This window comes from Prunus avium, chromosome 8 (assembly GCF_965620075.1).
Source record: "Prunus avium chromosome 8, drPruAviu1.hap1.1, whole genome shotgun sequence".
Classification (NCBI taxonomy): Eukaryota; Viridiplantae; Streptophyta; class Magnoliopsida; order Rosales; family Rosaceae; genus Prunus; species Prunus avium.
The window spans coordinates 6985480-7003547 of NC_142291.1; the positions used below are offsets into that span (position 1 = coordinate 6985480).

Sequence of the window (18068 nt, forward strand, 5' to 3'; positions counted from 1 at the left end):
TTTGGTCAGTATCTTCCAAATTATTTTCAAACTGGTCACTGTCAAAATTTAAAAAATAAAAAAAATCCGGCACTGCTAAACTCGACGGGTTTTATCCCAATTGCTCAACGGTTTTTATTCGTCATCTATTAGCTTTTCTCTAGTAGTGAAGGAAAAAAAAAAAAGCATTCTGATCTACTGAAATACTCATAAAAAATCTAAGCACATTATCCACGAAAAAGCAAAAAATATGAAAAATTCGAGCCCAAAAAACCGATGATGATGAGCATGCAAGGGCTATCAAAATGGTATTAGTGTAATGTAGCAAGCACTTACAACAAAATCATAAAAATGGGTAGCGCCATCAGCCTTGCAAATCCCACCCAGGAACATAAACCCTAGAAAAGCTAATTCCCAACTCATTTTGTTAAACTCCACTTTCAGGTCTTTATTGCCAGAAAATATTGATTTCCCTATAGCTATGTGGCTGTGTCCTTCAGGTCACCCTTGAGGAGGTGTTGTGCGGTTTTGGTCTCAGCTCAAGAGCTATTTATAGAACATGAGAATGTCTTTGTTAGAAATCAAGGCTTAATAGAGGGAAGACTTTAGATTGAAGTTAACGTTGTATAGCTGTCTTACTTGGATATCAATTCTTTTCTTTTTCCGTATAATTACCTTAGACATAGGATCTGGAGATTTCTTTCCTTTTGTATTCCTTAAGCTTTGCAATATATATGTAATCTTTATACAGTGATCAATACAGAAAACATTCACAATATTTTCTTATATGGTAGAGGAGGAAGAGGGGAACAAGTTTCGTGAAGGTTGCGCCACCAACTGTAGCCGGACGGCAACGGAAAATTGACTGGAAGTGGCACTGGCACTTTTCACGTGTGAGAGGGAGAGAGTTGTCGTGAGGGAGAGAGAGAGAAGAGAGAGAAAAATGCCAAAATCTGATTGGCCAGTTGGGTTTTAAATTTCAACTTTGCAAAAATTACAGTTGTGCCACTGAACTTCCATAAATCAAAACATCTTTGTTTCAACTCTGATTTGGGCCCACCACGTGTCTACGAACTCGTGAGCTCGAGCACTACACAATGGAACAGAGAAATTTTTCAAAGCCAGCCCTAAACCACTAAGAAACCCTAAGGGTAAAGTAGTCCTTTGCTATAGAAAATAGGAAAATAAATTAACTTTTGGGGCGGGATGTTACATATACCAAATTAACTAAAAAAATAAAACTCAGAAAAACATAGTACGTTGACAAAACTGGAGCAGCCATCCTAAGAGATTTTCTCCAAAAGGCACACTTTCATTTTTTTTAAGCAAATTAGGCAGGTTAATTTCAATGCGACTTAAAACCTATTTAAATGTATGATGGATGATGCAAGAAATTACATGAAACATATTGACCCAAGAGGTATAGCTGCTTCCTAGTTTAATCTTAGAAAATCCAAGCTCAAATGGGTTGCTTTTGTATGAATCTCCATTTGACATAGGGGATTGCATAGTTTGTTGATATATGACTCCCAATTTTTACCGAGTAGTGGGTTTCTTGGTTATCATCTTTGTGCGTTCATGCTTCTTGTTAATCTGCTCTTTAGTTTAGATTGGAAAAGTATTTCCTCATATTATTCTCGCATGTTAATCTCTTGCATACACATGCTTCACTTTAGTTATTGCTAGTACTGGGGATGCATAGCTTCATAGATCATTCTGAGTGCCTAGGATTTGACTGAGATGAGATGTGTGTTTGCTGACTGATTCTTTATATGGCATCGTTCAATGTCTGTAGGATATTCAGTGGAGGAAATACAAAATTTGAAATTTAAGATTTGAGTTAGGAGCAAAAGATGCATAAGATATATATTTAATTTTTTCAACTTGTTTCCAATTTTCCTTCAAAGGATGCAAATCAACAAACAAAAAGATGTGAAGTAGACAAAATAAAATAGCAACAAACTTGGATGATACAATTATTCGAGTCGCTAGATGTAAATATATAAATTGAGATTGATGGAATAGAAAGTAAATTTCTAAATTTAAGAGTTGGAACAAGGAGGCATATAAGCAGGTGGTCCACGAATCGTGCTTTCACTGGTATTTCCATTCCTCACAATGAGTACAGTGTCCATTCCCCAGCTGGAATGCCTTTCCAAGTGACAGTGCATAAACCATACTCCTGAAAAATCATTATCAAATAATTCATTTCATTAGTTAACCTAGCTTTATGGTTGCTCCTTAATTAATTTAATGTGCATTTGATATTAAGACTTACCAGGATTATCAGCTACAAATCTGATGGCTGCCCATCCATTCTTTGGCACTCCAATGGTGTTTACTACTGGTGGATCAACCAAATTGTAGGTTGTAGGCGACGTCGTACTGTTGAAATTCCCAGAACCAGTTCCAACCAAATAGAAGCTGAAACCATGGAGATGCATTGGATGATTCTCAGCTGCAATAACGCTGGTCCCTTGGAAGACTATCTCAACTCCTTCACCATAGTTGATCATCCTCACCCTCGTCCCAAAGCTTGGATATAGTGTGTTGTTTGCGAAGTCTCCCGTGAAGTTATAAAAATAAGGTGGTATGTCTGGGAAATTAGTTGCGTACACTCCATTGGTATTTCCCCTGCACATAGACATTAAGTTGGTAAACCTTATATTTATACATAGAAACTTCATGAACTATAATACTATAATTTTATAGCATGTACTGTTTGATGCAAAAAACATGCAAATATGCATATGCTAATAGATGGAGCCTCGACATAAATTGTGGAAGAAAAACATGATAGGTACCCATAATATGCTTGCAGTACACTAATAGATGGAGTCTGAAAACTGATGTTGTTTAAGCTTGCAGAAAGCGCATTTCCATCTGGCCCAGCACAAGAAGAATTTGCACAAATCCTTTCATTTATTGAAACAGCGATGTACATCGACGTTGAGATGTTTAAGGGGACACTAATAGGGTGGTCTTCGCTTGCCAAGGCCCTCACTTGCTTAGTGAAGTTTTCAGCAGCTGTGTCGTCATCGTGATCTGGAAGAGTCGGAAAGGGAGTGGTTGAGGGGGTGCTGTAGTTGCCGTTGTATTGAAGAATTGCAGTGGTGGTACTGTTGTTGAATGTAACATTCCCGTCAACAAAAGAAGTAGAAGCGATGTAATAGTGGCTGGGAGGCTGGTTTGCAGTGACTAAAATGTCCATTGTTTGGCCTGGAGTTATCATGATGTAAGGGGTGGTTATAGGTTTTATGTATGCAGCATCTTGAGCTACCACTCTCAGGTTGTGGTCGACGATGGCGAAAAACTGTTCTTCGTTCATCACCGCGTTGATTACACGGAGAAGATAGGTATTGCCAGAATCAACCAACCAACGATATGTTGTTTCTGCACCATTAAATCAATTAATTATTATTACAGAGTTTGTATAAAAAAACCTTTTCTGAACTTTAGTTACTGAACAAAAATTATGCAGCAAATTAATGATGTGAAAGTATGCTAGTTGGTAGAAATAAACGGTGTTCATAGTGAATCAAACTCTATATTTAGAGTAAAGTAAATGTTTGTATATTTTACGCGATATTTTCCTCTATTACTTATTGATTTTCGATGAAATAATAATGTCTCATTGTAAAATAATTGTAGTTGATAATAAAAAAATAAATAATAAAAAATAAAAATAATAAAAAAAGCACCAAAGCACAACTGGATCATTTGGTTCATTGGCATTCAGTCTTCACATTATAAGAGGAAATTATGAGTTCAAATTTTAATAGACGACAGCTACTAAATAAAATAGCATGCAATTTTTTTTATTTTATGAAGAAGTAAAATAGCGATGAATCATTTTCTTGAAGTTTTAATTATTTATTTATTTAATCATTTAGGGATTCATATTCAAATTTGAGACATTTTATAACATTTGGAAGATAAATATCACTAAATAAAAAGCTAGTTTTAAATTGATTACTACGTTTTCCTAACTAATCACCACAAGTCAGAAAAGCTATATCCTTTGCATGTTATATTATATTCCATAGACACGTAGAAGTCTTAATCATTTACGCGGGATGTTACGTACCATCATTGCTTTCTCACTTTTATATAAAAATACAAATGGGATTAGATTATTAAAGTAGATTAGGTTAGATCTTTGATTATAATTACCGTTAGAACAAGTATACAAATCTCCGGGCTGTCCATTGATTGTGAAGGCATCAGAAATGTTTGGTTCGCCACCTGTTGCAAGGGCGTCTTCAATAATTTCCATCACATCTCCCTTGAACCAGGATCCTGCAGCAACCAGATGAAAAAGGAATATAATTATTAAGATCCAATGGTGCAACTGTACGATGTAATTTTTTTGTGTTTTTACTTCAAACTTCAAACTTTTAATTCTGCATATATAACATAACACAAAAAATAATGACCCGCAGTCGTTATAATTAGTTCTTTCTTTTTTGGGTTAAATACCTTTCTAGTCATTGAGTTTTACACAAAAATTCAATTTGGTCATTGAGGAAAAAGTTTAGCCAAATTTTTAGACATTTCGTTAAGTGCGGTTTTTATTTTTATTTTTTTAGGAACCCTTGTTCAGTCTTCTTCCTCTAAACTCAATGAGTTAGGGGATATTGTGCTATTAGGGTTTAACAAATTGGGAGAAATCTTGGGTTGAAATTGAAATTGTGAGGTATAAGGCCCGGTTTGGATGCTATATTAAGAACTGTATTGTGACTTTGGATGGTAAGGAGACGTAATCAAGGTGATAGAGCACCAAAATATATTAGTAAGTTGTTCAATTTCCCCCAATCATTAAACCCTAATAGCACAATATATAGACCCTAACTCGTTGAGTTAAAAGGAGAAGACTAAAAGGTGCTTCCTAAAAAATAGAATGTCTACAAATTGTAAACTTTAGGAAACATGGTGATCAATTTGGCTAAATTTTTTCTAATTGACCAAATTGAATTTTCGTATAAAGCCCATTGACCGAATAAGTATTTAGCCCTTATTTGTTTGGTCAAAGTTTGCGATGGGGTGGGGGAGGTACTAATAGGGTTCAAATATGAGACCATTGATCTGCATGCAATTACTCTTACCATTGAATTGTGGATTCGTTGACTAGTCCTTGTAAATAGTTAATAACTAATTAAATAAATACAGTTAAATAACCAATACGTATAATTATAAATTTTTATATAAATAAAAATACCTAGAATAAGTGTTTCTTGTGCATCTGGTGTTGCAAATGGATAAGTGGTGTTGTCAGCCGGTAGAATAATGATGGCACCGTAGACAGTGGCGCGTGTCCAATCACTATGAGCATGCCACCATAAAGTTCCTTCCTCAGTTGAGAAGTTAATCTCATACGTAAAGTTTGTTCCTACTGGAATAGGGCACTGAGTTATGTTCTCAGGTCCATCTGACCATGGATTTCTTGGTTGCTTCACTCCATGCCTGTAAATATTAAACAAGATAAAAGGGTTTGTCTTTTCTTTTCATGGTTTTACATTATGAAGCAATGAAAACAAAATGGAAGGTTTTATTTTTGTGTTTATTAAAGAAAAGATTAAAGAGCCAGAGGAAAGTTCCATTCAGGATGCACAAGAATAGATACAACATGGAGCTTCCTCTCGCCTTGTTTGTTTGTTTTTTTCCAGATCTTATTCACAGTTTCACTTTCACTCCATGCACTCAAAATTTACTATTTTCTCTCTCTCTCTCTCTCACTTTCACGCCATGCACTCACTTTCACGCCTAGCCTAGCCATCAACGATCCATAATTTTTCACCAAAGCTTATATTCTTTTTTCCTTCTTTTTTGGTCAGTATCTTCCAAAGCTTTTTTTCAAACTTGTCAATGTCAGAAATAAAAAAAATAAAAAAAATCCGGCACTGCTAACCTCGACGGGTTTTATTCGTCATCTATTAGCTTTTCTCTAGTAGTGAGTTTTAAAAAAAAAAAAAGCATTCTGATCTAGAACTAGAGCTATGATAATGGGGCTGCTAGGTTGTTACCAATGCATTGTGAGACCGTACAATCCTTGGTTGTGGACATTGACAAAAGCAGTATCTCCTTTCTGAACAGTGATGGTCGGCCCCGGCAAACTGCCATTCACAGTTAGGATGCTCTTTGTGCTGCAAAGCCTTGTAAAATTTGTTTCTTTTAGCTGCAAAATATCACAAAACGAACACCAACATTTTATTACACAATTCTACTGAAATACTCATAAAAACATCTAAGCACATTATTCACTAAAAAAACAAAAAAATTTGAAAAATTCGAGCCGAAGAAGCCGATGATTATGAGCATGCAAGGGCTATCAAAATGGTATTAGTGTAATGTAGCAAGCACTTACAACAAAATCATAAAAATGGGTAGCACCATCAGCCTTGCAAATCCCACCCAGGAACATAAACCCTAGAAAAGCTAAAACCCAACTCATTTTGTTAAACTCCATTTCCAGGTTTTTGCCAGAAAATATTGATTTCCCTATAGCTATGTGGCTGTGTCCTTCAGGTCACCCTTGAGTGGTGTTGTGCGGTTTTGGTCTCAGCTCAAGAGCTATTTATAGAACACGAGAATGTCTTAACAGCGATTTCCTCCCATATGATTAGATTTCAATTACGTACCTAACTACGAAAAAGTTGTAAAAAAATTTGGTCAAAAAGAAAAAGACGTATGAAAAACGAAGCATCGGTAGAATCTCTTGGTTTTCCACTGCGCCATGCCAGGTTGGTGACAATTTCAGATAATTGTTCATGCATTCGACAAACAAAAGGGCAGATATTGTATTTAATCGTTCCTTATGTATGACAACATGCATTCGACAAACTAAGAAATTGACACTTCAATTTATTTATTTGAAAACAGAAAAACTTTAAGAAAATAGAATTATACACTCCGTGTGCTCCTCCCCAAAACCACTAATTCTTCTTCCTCCGATAGCTTTTGAAGTTTTGGAACCCAAATGATAGTATCAACAAGGGGTGTGGTATCTCAATCACCAAGAAATACCACATGAATAATATATTCATCCTTAAAACAATGAAACAAAGTTTGAGTTCTTAGTATGATTTTTTATCCTCCCATCTAGCCTCTTGGAAATTATTTTTTAGGAGAGCATTTTTGCTCACAACTTTAACTCAAGGTGTATACTCACCGTCCTTCTGAACACTTGACACGTGTCTATATACATAATTATGATTCCATAAATACAAAGTAAAAAGTTAACTATAGTTATATCTATGAATGCATGTCAAGTATTAAGAAGAGTGGCGAGGATATATACACCTTTGGTTAAAGTAAATTTGGGCATCAAGTTTATCCGACGCCCCCCTCCTCACGTTTCATTCTCGTTTGACTAATAAAGTTTCTCTTGCCGGTGGGGTTCTCTAGAAGAATATTTATCTACGTACTACTGATAGAACCTATACCCATTTTGGGTTACATCATGCCTACTAATCATTAGGTGGCAACATCTTCCCTTACCTATCCCGGCCAAAGGTTTTATCATTTTCGTACATGCATTTCAATACATCTTCCATACTCATTAGGTAGCAACATCAACACATCGTACCAGTGTCCGTACAATTGAATACATCTTCCCTACTCATTAGGTAGAAACATCACCGCATCGTACCCAGTGGTGGACCTATTAAAACAATTAATTGAATTAGTCAACACGCGGTTCAAATTCCTTGATCGCTCGACTCCTGTACTGCTTTGAACTTAAAGGCTGTAGCAGCAGCCACCGCTTGGGCAATTATTAACTTTGATTGTACCAAGGAATGTATCTTCATCAAACAAAATATAAATAGTATATTCTAAGAGCGTCCTGAATAAAATTAAGGGCATCGTGGGCCAAATTCTCTTTCTACCCTTATATGCATTTGGGTTTGATTCATGTAACAGACAATCTTGAGGCAATCCAATATAATACTCATCCATCGCTTTTCTAGTGAACATAACAAGTCAAATAGCATTTCAGTTGCCACGTAGACGAACATGTTGGGGTAGATAATTCATAACCTTAATTAGTGCAGTTAATTAGTAATCTCTTTTCAATTGGACTCTGGCTCTGGGACTCACTCACCGTGTTCTAGAAAAGTCCAAATTTGATTTAATTTTCAAAGCCGCCCTTGACAAATCTGTCAAGGGTTTGAGCTATTGAGATAACAATCACAAGGAAGCGTGTGGCTTTTTAAGGCTTGACAAACCGCAAATTGTTAGCTGTGGCTTTGTTGAAGCCAGAGGTTTAATTTGTCATCCAATTACTAATTGCTTTAATAACTGATTTTGATGTGACATAGGCCTCTAGGTTCTGATTAAAACATGTGCGGCTGGGCTTTTATTCCAAGGCCTTACAATTTAGCGCAACTTCAGGAGATATCTCACTAATTAGCATATTTAAAATTGACCAGTCACTTATTGGATGCAAAATAATATTTTATCAACAAATATTTATGTCATTTTTTATGTAAAGGAAAATCACTGCAGTTGTAACTTCAAGTTTTGTTATGGATGTTATCTATGTTAATTGTTGTGGTTTGTATTTTAATTCTCAATTTTGGACAAGTTAAAATCTTGAACTGTGACTTTTGTGTCATTTGAATGTAAATATTGTTCAGATTTTGTTTGGGGTCAGCTTAATCTTGAAGTGATATTAAAAAATTAGCGTCCTTATTCCGAAAATAGTAATTTTTGAAAAATTCCAAAAATTAGCGTCCCTATTATAATTGACTGTGGCAACGGTGAGGCATATCTTACGCTTGCTTTGAAATCGAGGTAAGTAATATATTGAAAAGAATCTTTTATGTAGTTGAGTCACTATAAAAAGAAGCCCCCAATAATATATTCACTTAAAAAAGATAATCAAACATTAAAGATACAATTATTCTTAATAAAATCAAAGTCTCAGTATAAATATACAAACTGAGATCCATGAAAGAGAAAGTGAATTACAAACTTTATTAAGTACAAGGAGGCATATAAGCGGGTGCTGGGAGCATGCTGGTTTCATTGGTGTTTCCATTTGTCACAATGAGTACAGTGGCCATTCCCCAGCTGGCGTGCCTTTCCAAATGGCAGTGCATAAACCATACTCCTGAAAATAATCATCAAATAATTCATTTAAATAGTTTGTTAACGTAGCTCCATATGGTTGCTCTTAATTAATTTGCCTAATTACATACATCGTACATGTGGCATGTGAGATGTATGTTATTATTATTATTTGTCAGAGTTTGGAAAGGAGAGGAGAGCGGTGTCATTCGGGTTCAAACCTGACACCACTTATTTGTAAATAAATGCTCTTATCACTTATCTATGAACTCAATGACATGACAAGTACATTAATTAGGTGGCTATAGAAGTAGAACTTACCAGGATTATCAGCCTTAAATCTAACGGTTGCCCATCCATTCTTTGGTACACCAATGGTGTTTACTTCTGGTGGATCAACCAAATTGTAGGTCTTAGGGGCCTGATTAGGGTCGAAATTCCCAGTACCAGTTCCAACCAAATAGAAGCTGAAACCATGGAGATGCATCGGATGGTTCTCAGCGGCAATCATGTTGGTCCCTTGATAGATTATCTCAACTTCTTCACCATATTCAATCATCCTCACCTTCGTCCCAAAATTAGGATATATTGTGTCGTTTCGCACGTGTCCCGTGAAGTTGAAAATATAAGGTTTGTGTGGGAAATTAGCCGAGTAAACTCCATAAATTTTCCTGTACATAGGCAATAAGGTCATTTAAGTTAGATCTTTTTTTAATTAAAAAAAACAAAGTTCTAGTTTTGCAAAAAAATGAACAAGTAATCAGACGTGGATTAGGCAAGCCAGTGACCCTCTTGCATTTGAGTACGAGAGAGTATATCAATTTAAACTATTATTTGTATTTAAAAACAAGTAAAACGCACGCTTTTGGCTCAGTTACCATTTTACCCTTCAGTGAAGGAACTACTAGGATGTAGAAATACGGGATTGGCTGAGATGGACTGGGGTGAGGTGTTTACTTGGGAAACCTTATATTTCTTCATAGAAAACTCTCATGAACTAATCAAATTACGTTACGTACCCGTAATAGGCTTGCAGTATATCAATCGATGGAGTCACAAAACTGATGTTGTTTAAGCTTGCAGCAAGTGCATTATCATTTGGCCCATCACAAGATGAATTGGGACAAATTCTTTCATTTACGGAAACAGAGATGAAGAGCGTGTGTGTGATGTTTAACGGGACACTAATGGGGTAGTCTTTGCTTGCCAAGGCCCTCACTTGCATAGTAAAGTTTGAGGCAGCCGTTCCGTCGGTGGGATTGGGAAGAGTCGGAGTGGGAATGGTTGAGGGGGTGGTGCTGCCGTTGTATTGAAGAATAGCAGTGGTGTTGCCGTTCTTATTGAATGCAACATCCCCATCAACAAAAGGACCGGAAGCTACGTGATAGGAGCTGGGAGACTGGTTTGCAACTACCAAAATGTCCATGGTTTGGCCTGGAGTTATCATGAGGTAGGAGGTGGTTATAGGTTTTAGGTATGCACCGTCTTGAGCTACCACTGTGAGGTTGTGGTTGGCAATGGCGAAGAACATTTCTTCGTTCAACACCGCATTGATTAAGCGGAGAAGATACGTCTTGCCATAATTAACCACCCAACGGTATGTTGTTGCTGCAACAGGAAATCAATCAGTTGTTAGAAAATTAATGATGTCAAAGTATGTTAGTTGTTAGAAATAAACAGTGTTCATAAATATGAATAAATCAAACACTATAGTAGAGTAATGTTTGAATGAAATAATAATGTCTTTTGTAAAATAATTGTAGTTGATATAATCTTCCACAAATAATTTTATTTGAGGGACACCTTTTGAGGCCTCCTACAAATTTTATTTCAATTATCCAAACGACCTATATATGCATAATTGCTAAACTATAGTCAAATATAATATTGCCCTTCATAACTTATACCCACCTTGATCCCATAACTGAGATTTTAAGTCTCACTTTACAACTCACCATCAAGTAGGTTAAAAGTTGTGTTAAAAATGTTGGCGTGACATGAACGGACTCATGAAATGTGTAACACATGAGTGCCATGTGTACCAAAAATAAAATAAGACCAAGCCCGAGCCCCACCGACTTCCCTCACCCCCAAGGTCTAAAATATCGTTGATATAGGAAATATCGGTAGTCCAAAAACACGGAAATTTTGATGAAAATATCGGGATATTATCGATATCGATAAAAATTGAGTAAAAACCACGGAAATTGTAAGAAAAACTTGGAAAGTTTTATTGAAACTTTGGAGAATGTTTATTTAGTCAATTATCTATTAGTTTATCACAAAAAATTAGAAGGAAATGCATTGCATGATGAAAACTAATTTAAGTTGATTATACAGCGAGCTGGCAAACATTGTGAGTGTAGAAAATATGTAGTAATTAATGAAAAAAGATTAAACACACCATAATCATTTATATATAATGATAATATTTTACACTTTATACATTGCATGGTAAGATACATGAGTGACTTAGTACCACATAAAGTTCCTATGAGGTTCAAATTTTTCACTATCTTCATCATCTCTATGTGTAGAGTAAGTGTATTGTGAAGAGTAGTCATCAAATGATAAATCCCCAAAATAGTTTTGCATGTAATTATTAACATGCCACCCATATGGATTCGAGATTGATTGACGTTGTCCATAAGCAAAATCATTTAAAGATTGAGTCTCGGATTCTTTCCATGAGCCGCTCGATTCCATCCCAAAAGGAAAGGTCAAAGATTCATTCTCATGTGAAAATTTGATTCTTACAAAAAGAATTCAAAACAAAACAATATAAATATATGGCAGGGGTTCAAATCCCCTTCGTTTTTTTTTTCTCCCTTTTTCCCCCTTTTTTTTTTCCTTTTTTTCCTTTTTTTTTTCCATTACATCGATATTTTTGATATTATATCAATATTACAGCAATATTTTGACAAAATATTGCTGAAGTGTGAGCGAAATTATCGACATCGATATTTTTCGATATTATTGATATTTATACGATATGTGCACGGATATGTTCCGAAATATCCGTGATTCGAAAAAACGATAATATCCTCGATATTTCGTCGATATTATCAATATTTTAAACTATGCTCACCCCTACCACGTTACCAGCCCCATGTGCCCCCGCCCCAACTGCAATACCCAAAGCAATACCTCCAACTGATAACATCCCCAAAGCAATACTAAAATCTTTGCTCAGGGTTGCACCTTAAATATCAAAATGGGCCCGGACTTACTGTACTACTTAACTGGTTTAATATACGTCGGTGTTATATTTTAATTTTTATTAAATGGAATTCAAAGGGGGTGGACTTACTGTCCTACTTAACTGGTTTAATACACTTTGGTGTTATATTTCAATCCTTACTAAATGGGATTTAAATCTGAAAAATCTAACATCGAGAAAAGACGTACCACTAAACAGCTAGTTTGAACTTGCTTACTACTTTTTGCATTCACCATAAGCCAAAAAAGCATACCGTTTTTCATGTTCCAATAATAATGATATTCCATAGACACCTACAAGTTTCTTCATTTACGCGGAATGTTACCGTCATCCTTTATGTCAACTCCATTTAGAAAAACACTTCATTGCTTTTCTCACGTCCACATATAATAACAAAAGATAATTAAATGAGATTAGATAATTACCATTGGAACACTTAAACAAATCTCCGGGCTCTCCGTTGATGGTGAAGGCATCTGAAACGTTTGGATCGCCACCTGTTGCGAGGGCATTTTCAATTATTTCATTCACATCTCCCTTGTACCAGGATCCTGCCAGCGAACCAGATTGACAACGGAAAATAATTAGTAAGATTCGATGACGCCACAGTACGATGTAACATTTTTTGTTTTCATGTCTGTGGTTGTGGCATGGCCAGCAGTCCTTGTAAACAGTTAATAACTAATACATATAAATTTTTATTAAAATAAAAATACCTAGAACCAGTGTTTCTTCTGCATCTGGTGTTGTAAAAGGATAAGTTGTGTTGAGAGCAGGTAGAATAATGATGGCACCATAGACGGTGGCACGTGTCCAATCGCTATGAGCATGCCACCATAATGTTCCTTCTTCAGTGGAGAAGATAATCCAGTAAGTGAAGTTTGACCCTGCTTGAATAGGGCACTGCGTTATGTTCTCTGGTCCATCATACCATGGATTTCGTGGCTGCTTCACTCCATGCCTGTAAATATTAAACAAGATTATAGAGTTTGTCTGCTAGCTTGATTTCCCTTTTCTTCTCGTGGTGGAAAATTAATTGAAGCAAGAAAAAGACTAAAGATTTAGCATGCACGTTAATGGTGTTTCCAGACTAGAAGTTTCATGTTCAAACCCTCCTCCCTGTTTAAACAAGATTAAAAAGTTTGTCTGCTAGCTTGATTTTCCTTTTCTTCTTAAGGTGGAAAATTAATTGAAGCAGTCAAAATAAAATCGAAGGTTCTATTTTTGTGTTTATTAAAGAAAAAGACTAAAGACTTAGCATGCACGTTAATGCTGTTTAGTTTATTGAAAAAGGAAAATGCTAGGCTTATCACATTTTTCATACCACATTCATACCACCTCTCTAATAGAGGCGGGCCACATTGTATTGGTGGGCTCCACCTCTATTAGAGAGGTGGTATGAATGTGGTATGAAAAATGTGGTAAGCCTAGCATTACCCATTGAAAAATAGCTTTGATTTCCAAACTAGCGGTCTGATATTCAAACTCCTAAAGTACTTGGCAATGGTAGATTCACTATTATACCCAATATAGGAGCCCAAATTATAAAAAAAAAACCTATATGAAATGGACTTTAGAAATACACCCAAAATCCATTTACAACATAACAAAAAGACTTTTAACTTCTTTTAAATTACAGAACTGCCATTGATTTCTTAAAACAAATCCAACCCCAAAACCTCATAAAAAAGCCCAAAACACTCAATAGGGCATCAAAGTAATTTAATAATCAAAATTAAATTCCAGATATCATGTTTTGGATTTTTTTGGGTTTGTTTATAGAAATTAAATGGTGTATGGTTTATTTATAGTTTTAGTGCTAAAAATGGGTATATGACTAAATATCTCTAAGAGGTACCCAATGTTAAGGAAAAGAGTTGCTTACAAGACACATATATTAAATAAGAAAAATATGATGGTCTTTTATTTTTTTTAATCTTTATAAAGTTATTCACACTTTCACTTTCTTTCTCTTTCTCTTTCTCTTTCTCTCTAAAAGCTACAGAGTCATGATCTCTCTTCCTGTAAGTAAGCTATTGGAATTGGCCAGGAGAGCCCATCATGAGATGGAGAGGAGAATATTCCAAGTGGAGACATTGTCAATCCATTCAAACACACAACGAGCGATCCATAACTTTCCACCAATAAGCTTATCTTCAGACGCTAGTTATAAGCAGTCTTGGACTATTGGTCAATGCCCAAAAAAAAAAAAAAAAAAAAAAAAGATCTAGAGCTAGTAGGATTGGTAGTTTTTACCAATGAAGGGTGAGACCGTATGAGCCTTGGTTGTGGACATTCACATAAGCAGTGTCTCCCTTCCGGACAGTGATGGTCGGCCCCGGCAAAGTCCCATTCACAGTTAAGATGCTCTTCGTTTCGCAAAGCCTTGTAAAATTCGATTCTGTCAGCTGCAAAACATCACAAAACAAAACAAAAAATGATGAAAAAATCGAGCCGAAGCAACGGATGATGATGAACATTCAAAGGCTGTAAAAATGGCGTTAGTGTAATGCAGGAAGCACTTACAACAAAATCATAATAATGGGTATGTCCATTAGCCTTGCAAATCCCACCCAAGAACATAAACCCTGCAAAAGCAAAGACCCAACTCATTTTCTTAAACTCCATTTCCGGGTCCTGGCCAGAAAATATCTCGATTTTTCCTAGTGTGGTCTTCAGGTCGCCCTTGAAGTGTTGTGCGGTTTTCGGTCTCAGGTAGAGACCTATTTATAGACAGAGTTCATGGGAAGTTGCTTCTATTATTAGTAGCTAAGTTTTCCTCCCACATGTTTGAAATTTACGTACCAAACTACCCAAAGTTAAAAATAAAATAAAATTGGTAAATATTTACGTACCTATTTATAGTGGAGGTTTGATCCACTTTATACACTACACACAAGATACAAATTTAGAAAAGATTACAAACCAATATTCTTAGATTCGAATAATTCGAAAACTCATTGCACTTTGGGAATATATGTTTAAGAGGAAAGCTCCTTCTCAATTCATCTCTGCACGCCATCTCACTAGTCCACCCCTTTAATATGCTGTCGGCTGTCTATTATTTTGACTTCTGTTTTTCCCATCTTTATCTCTCTCTTTCGGTTCTCTCTCTTCTCTTCTGCATGGCATTGGTGAAATAAGATCGCCCCATCATTAATTTTTGGTCAATACGGCACACGTCCTTCTCTGCTCTGCCCAAACTCAAGAAAAAGACTGACTGACTACACGACACTCCTCAATTCAATTTAATTGTCGTGACTCGTAGGCATGGCATTAGTTAACAGTCGGGATAGCAAAACAGTATTATTTTCGACCAATAATATTATGTTATGTGAAGTGTTATCACCCGTGTTATAGCGTTATTAGTTAGAATTGCTATCTCCGTTTCATGGAAATTTTTCTCTATAGCGTAGTATCACCCCAATTTTAAAAAAAAGTTGCTAGCATTCATCTTATCCTATTACTGTTATTGGCTGCCAAAACTTATTAATGAATTCCCAGCCTTTTTATTTTCTTCTTTTGCCTTCAAGGAAAGTTTATGTTGAAGATTTATCAATTTATAACCATCACCAAACTAAATTAGGCTCCCACTGATTTCTTCCTCAATTATATATATTGCATGGAAAAGCACAATAATTAACTTCTCCAGCGTTAGATTGGCCGACAATTTTTGGATATGATGGTTGATTTGCATTTAATTTTATTATAATAAAGTCATGCTTTAACTTACGGCCGGGGTAACAAAATTCACCAAAAAATGTCCCAATAATAATAACAAAAGATTAAAGACAATCACATATAACCTTTCTTGAATAAACTACAAAATGTTATTATGGTAACACTAATGACACGTGATTAGAAATAAAAAAACCAAAAAAAAAAAAAAAAAACCTCACCCAACATGAAAAAACACTAATGGGGGTGTATTCAATTGAGATTTTAATAGATTGTAATTACATGATTTTTCTTATTATTTTAATAGATTGTAATTACAAGATTTTACTTATGATTTTAATTCATGTAGGACTTTCTTGTATTCTCCAAAGTAGATTTCACCGAAGTGTGGATTGGATTCGGGTTAGCCATGTTCCATCCACTAGTTATAAGATGCCAAGCCTTTAAAGAAACAGAAAGTTGAAGTTACACCAATCTTAGCTCAAGTTATAATTACTATCTGTCATGTATGGCTTTCTTCAAATCATCCTGTTCTAGAGGCGAAAACCATAGCGATCCCAAAATTCAAACATAATTGTCATTAAACTAAAACCATGCAGCTGTTAAGTTTTGGATAGAGAACTTGGTGTCTGGAACTGAGAATTGACATAGGAACAAGGAAAAATCTTGAATTAATTGAATTTATAAATATTACAACAAATAAGTTAATTGAATCAATTCAAATAAGAAACTTGACAGCTGAGAACAAGTCAAAATGGTCTAGCTATGACATGATACTAGTACAGAGCACTTGTTACTCAAATTAATTCCACAAATTGACTAAAGAAAGACAAATAAATCAAAGGAAATAAATGAGCCGAAAATCTATTGAGAAAAATGCATGCATATATTGCATAATATGAACAACACTATTGAAAGCAACGTATCTGAAATTATTGTTTAGATATCTCTGGTAAGCCATATGAGTCTATGTTTTTATTGGGCAAAGAGGTTATTCATAAGATGAAAGCAAACAAACAATATTCAAATTCCTTGACAAGTCGACTCCATATCTGCTTTGAAATATTCCATGCTTCTATGTTCTAGCAGCAACTTTTTTTTTTTTTTTTTTTTCTGTGAAGCTCGATTATACGAGGGAAGCTTTTTTAAATTGTCCTAAAACCAAACAAAAGACTCGAAATTAGACAAAGCAAGCAAACCTCGCAAGTCGAAAAGGGTTTAAGGTGGCTTCAGAAGAAACATTAGGAATCCGTAAGACCTTATAATTAGTGTCGCATACTAATTAAGAAACAAAATAAGATGTCTCAGACTCTTAATTAGTACTTTGTTTCCAATTTGACACACTTCACCGTGTTAATATATAAAAATCCAAATTTGATTTGCTTTCTCTTAGCCGCCTTGACAACTTTGTCTAGATACAATCACGAGGAAGCGTGTGGCCCTCAAGTTTTGACAATTGCTCCAAATACAGATTTTGATTTGAGATCTTCCACTACGCACTTCTAGCGTGCATAACTTTCATTCCCACGCCTAATGTCAATCCCTTTCGGTACTGTGCGGCCATGGTTTAATGTAAGGTTTTCTTTCTTTTGGGATGTGTGATTTAAGATACAGACTACGCTAAATTTTGGTAGTTTGAGGTTTTTAGTTGGTTACACGTATTTTGTTCTATTTAGTCTTCACCAGTGGCGGTTCTAGGATCAAAAAGCCAGTTGGGCAAAACTTACATACTAAACTCGACGGTACGAGTGAATTTCATTAATAAACATAAAAAGATATGCCGTGGCCTCGAAAAGATGCAATGCTTGATTTGCTAGATACCTAATGCTCTCAATTGTGGTCATAAGTCGTAACCGATTGTCCATCACTTGTTGCTTTGATTGCTTATCTACCACTTTTTCAATATGAAGAGATGGGTTTTTTAAGATAATTCACTTTTGCATAGCAAGATGATGTGGTGAATTTAGCTTGCCCACCTGATGTTGAAATGCACATTGATTCCCACTAATTCTCTTCCATTTTTAATACCAATCAACAATAAGGTTGGGTGTGACTGATTCATGTCAAAAAGGAAGCAAGGGAAACAAAATACCTTATTCTTAGCAACTGAATACTCAAGCCA

The 18068-nt window shown here is 35.5% G+C and overlaps 2 protein-coding genes across 2 annotated transcripts; both read right to left on the minus strand.

Annotated features, from left to right (window-relative positions):
• Positions 1-1914: 1914 nt before the first annotated feature.
• On the minus strand, positions 1915-6503 carry LOC110761058 (laccase-15-like). The gene is made up of 7 exons (XM_088246063.1): positions 6344-6503; positions 6003-6154; positions 5198-5442; positions 4153-4278; positions 2784-3372; positions 2258-2613; positions 1915-2161 (listed from the first exon to the last, which is right to left on the minus strand). The coding sequence occupies exons 1-7, from the start codon at positions 6443-6445 to the stop codon at positions 2022-2024; spliced, it is 1710 nt and encodes a 569-aa protein (XP_088102189.1). The 5' UTR covers positions 6446-6503; the 3' UTR covers positions 1915-2021.
• Positions 6504-8819: 2316 nt separating this feature from the next.
• LOC110761050 (putative laccase-9) lies at positions 8820-14993 on the minus strand. Its single transcript, XM_021963425.2, has 7 exons — positions 14795-14993; positions 14525-14676; positions 12985-13229; positions 12694-12819; positions 10068-10656; positions 9370-9719; positions 8820-9091 (listed from the first exon to the last, which is right to left on the minus strand). Exons 1-7 carry the CDS (start codon positions 14894-14896, stop codon positions 8958-8960), a joined length of 1698 nt encoding a protein of 565 aa, XP_021819117.1. The 5' UTR covers positions 14897-14993; the 3' UTR covers positions 8820-8957.
• Between the last annotated feature and the right edge of the window lie 3075 nt (positions 14994-18068).

Coding starts and splice junctions, on each gene's coding strand:
- LOC110761058 (XM_088246063.1), bottom strand. CDS start 6,445: ATGGAGTTTAACAAAATGAGTTGGGTTTTAGCTTTTCTAGGGTTTATG. Junction 5,443..6,002: donor TACGGTCTCACAATGCATTG/GTAACAACCTAG, acceptor TAATATTTACAG/GCATGGAGTGAAGCAACCAA. Junction 3,373..4,152: donor TTTGTATACTTGTTCTAACG/GTAATTATAATC, acceptor TTAATGGTGCAG/AAACAACATATCGTTGGTTG.
- LOC110761050 (XM_021963425.2), bottom strand. CDS start 14,896: ATGGAGTTTAAGAAAATGAGTTGGGTCTTTGCTTTTGCAGGGTTTATG. Junction 12,820..12,984: donor AGAAGAAACACTGGTTCTAG/GTATTTTTATTT, acceptor GTTCGCTGGCAG/GATCCTGGTACAAGGGAGAT. Junction 10,657..12,693: donor TTTGTTTAAGTGTTCCAATG/GTAATTATCTAA, acceptor TTCCTGTTGCAG/CAACAACATACCGTTGGGTG.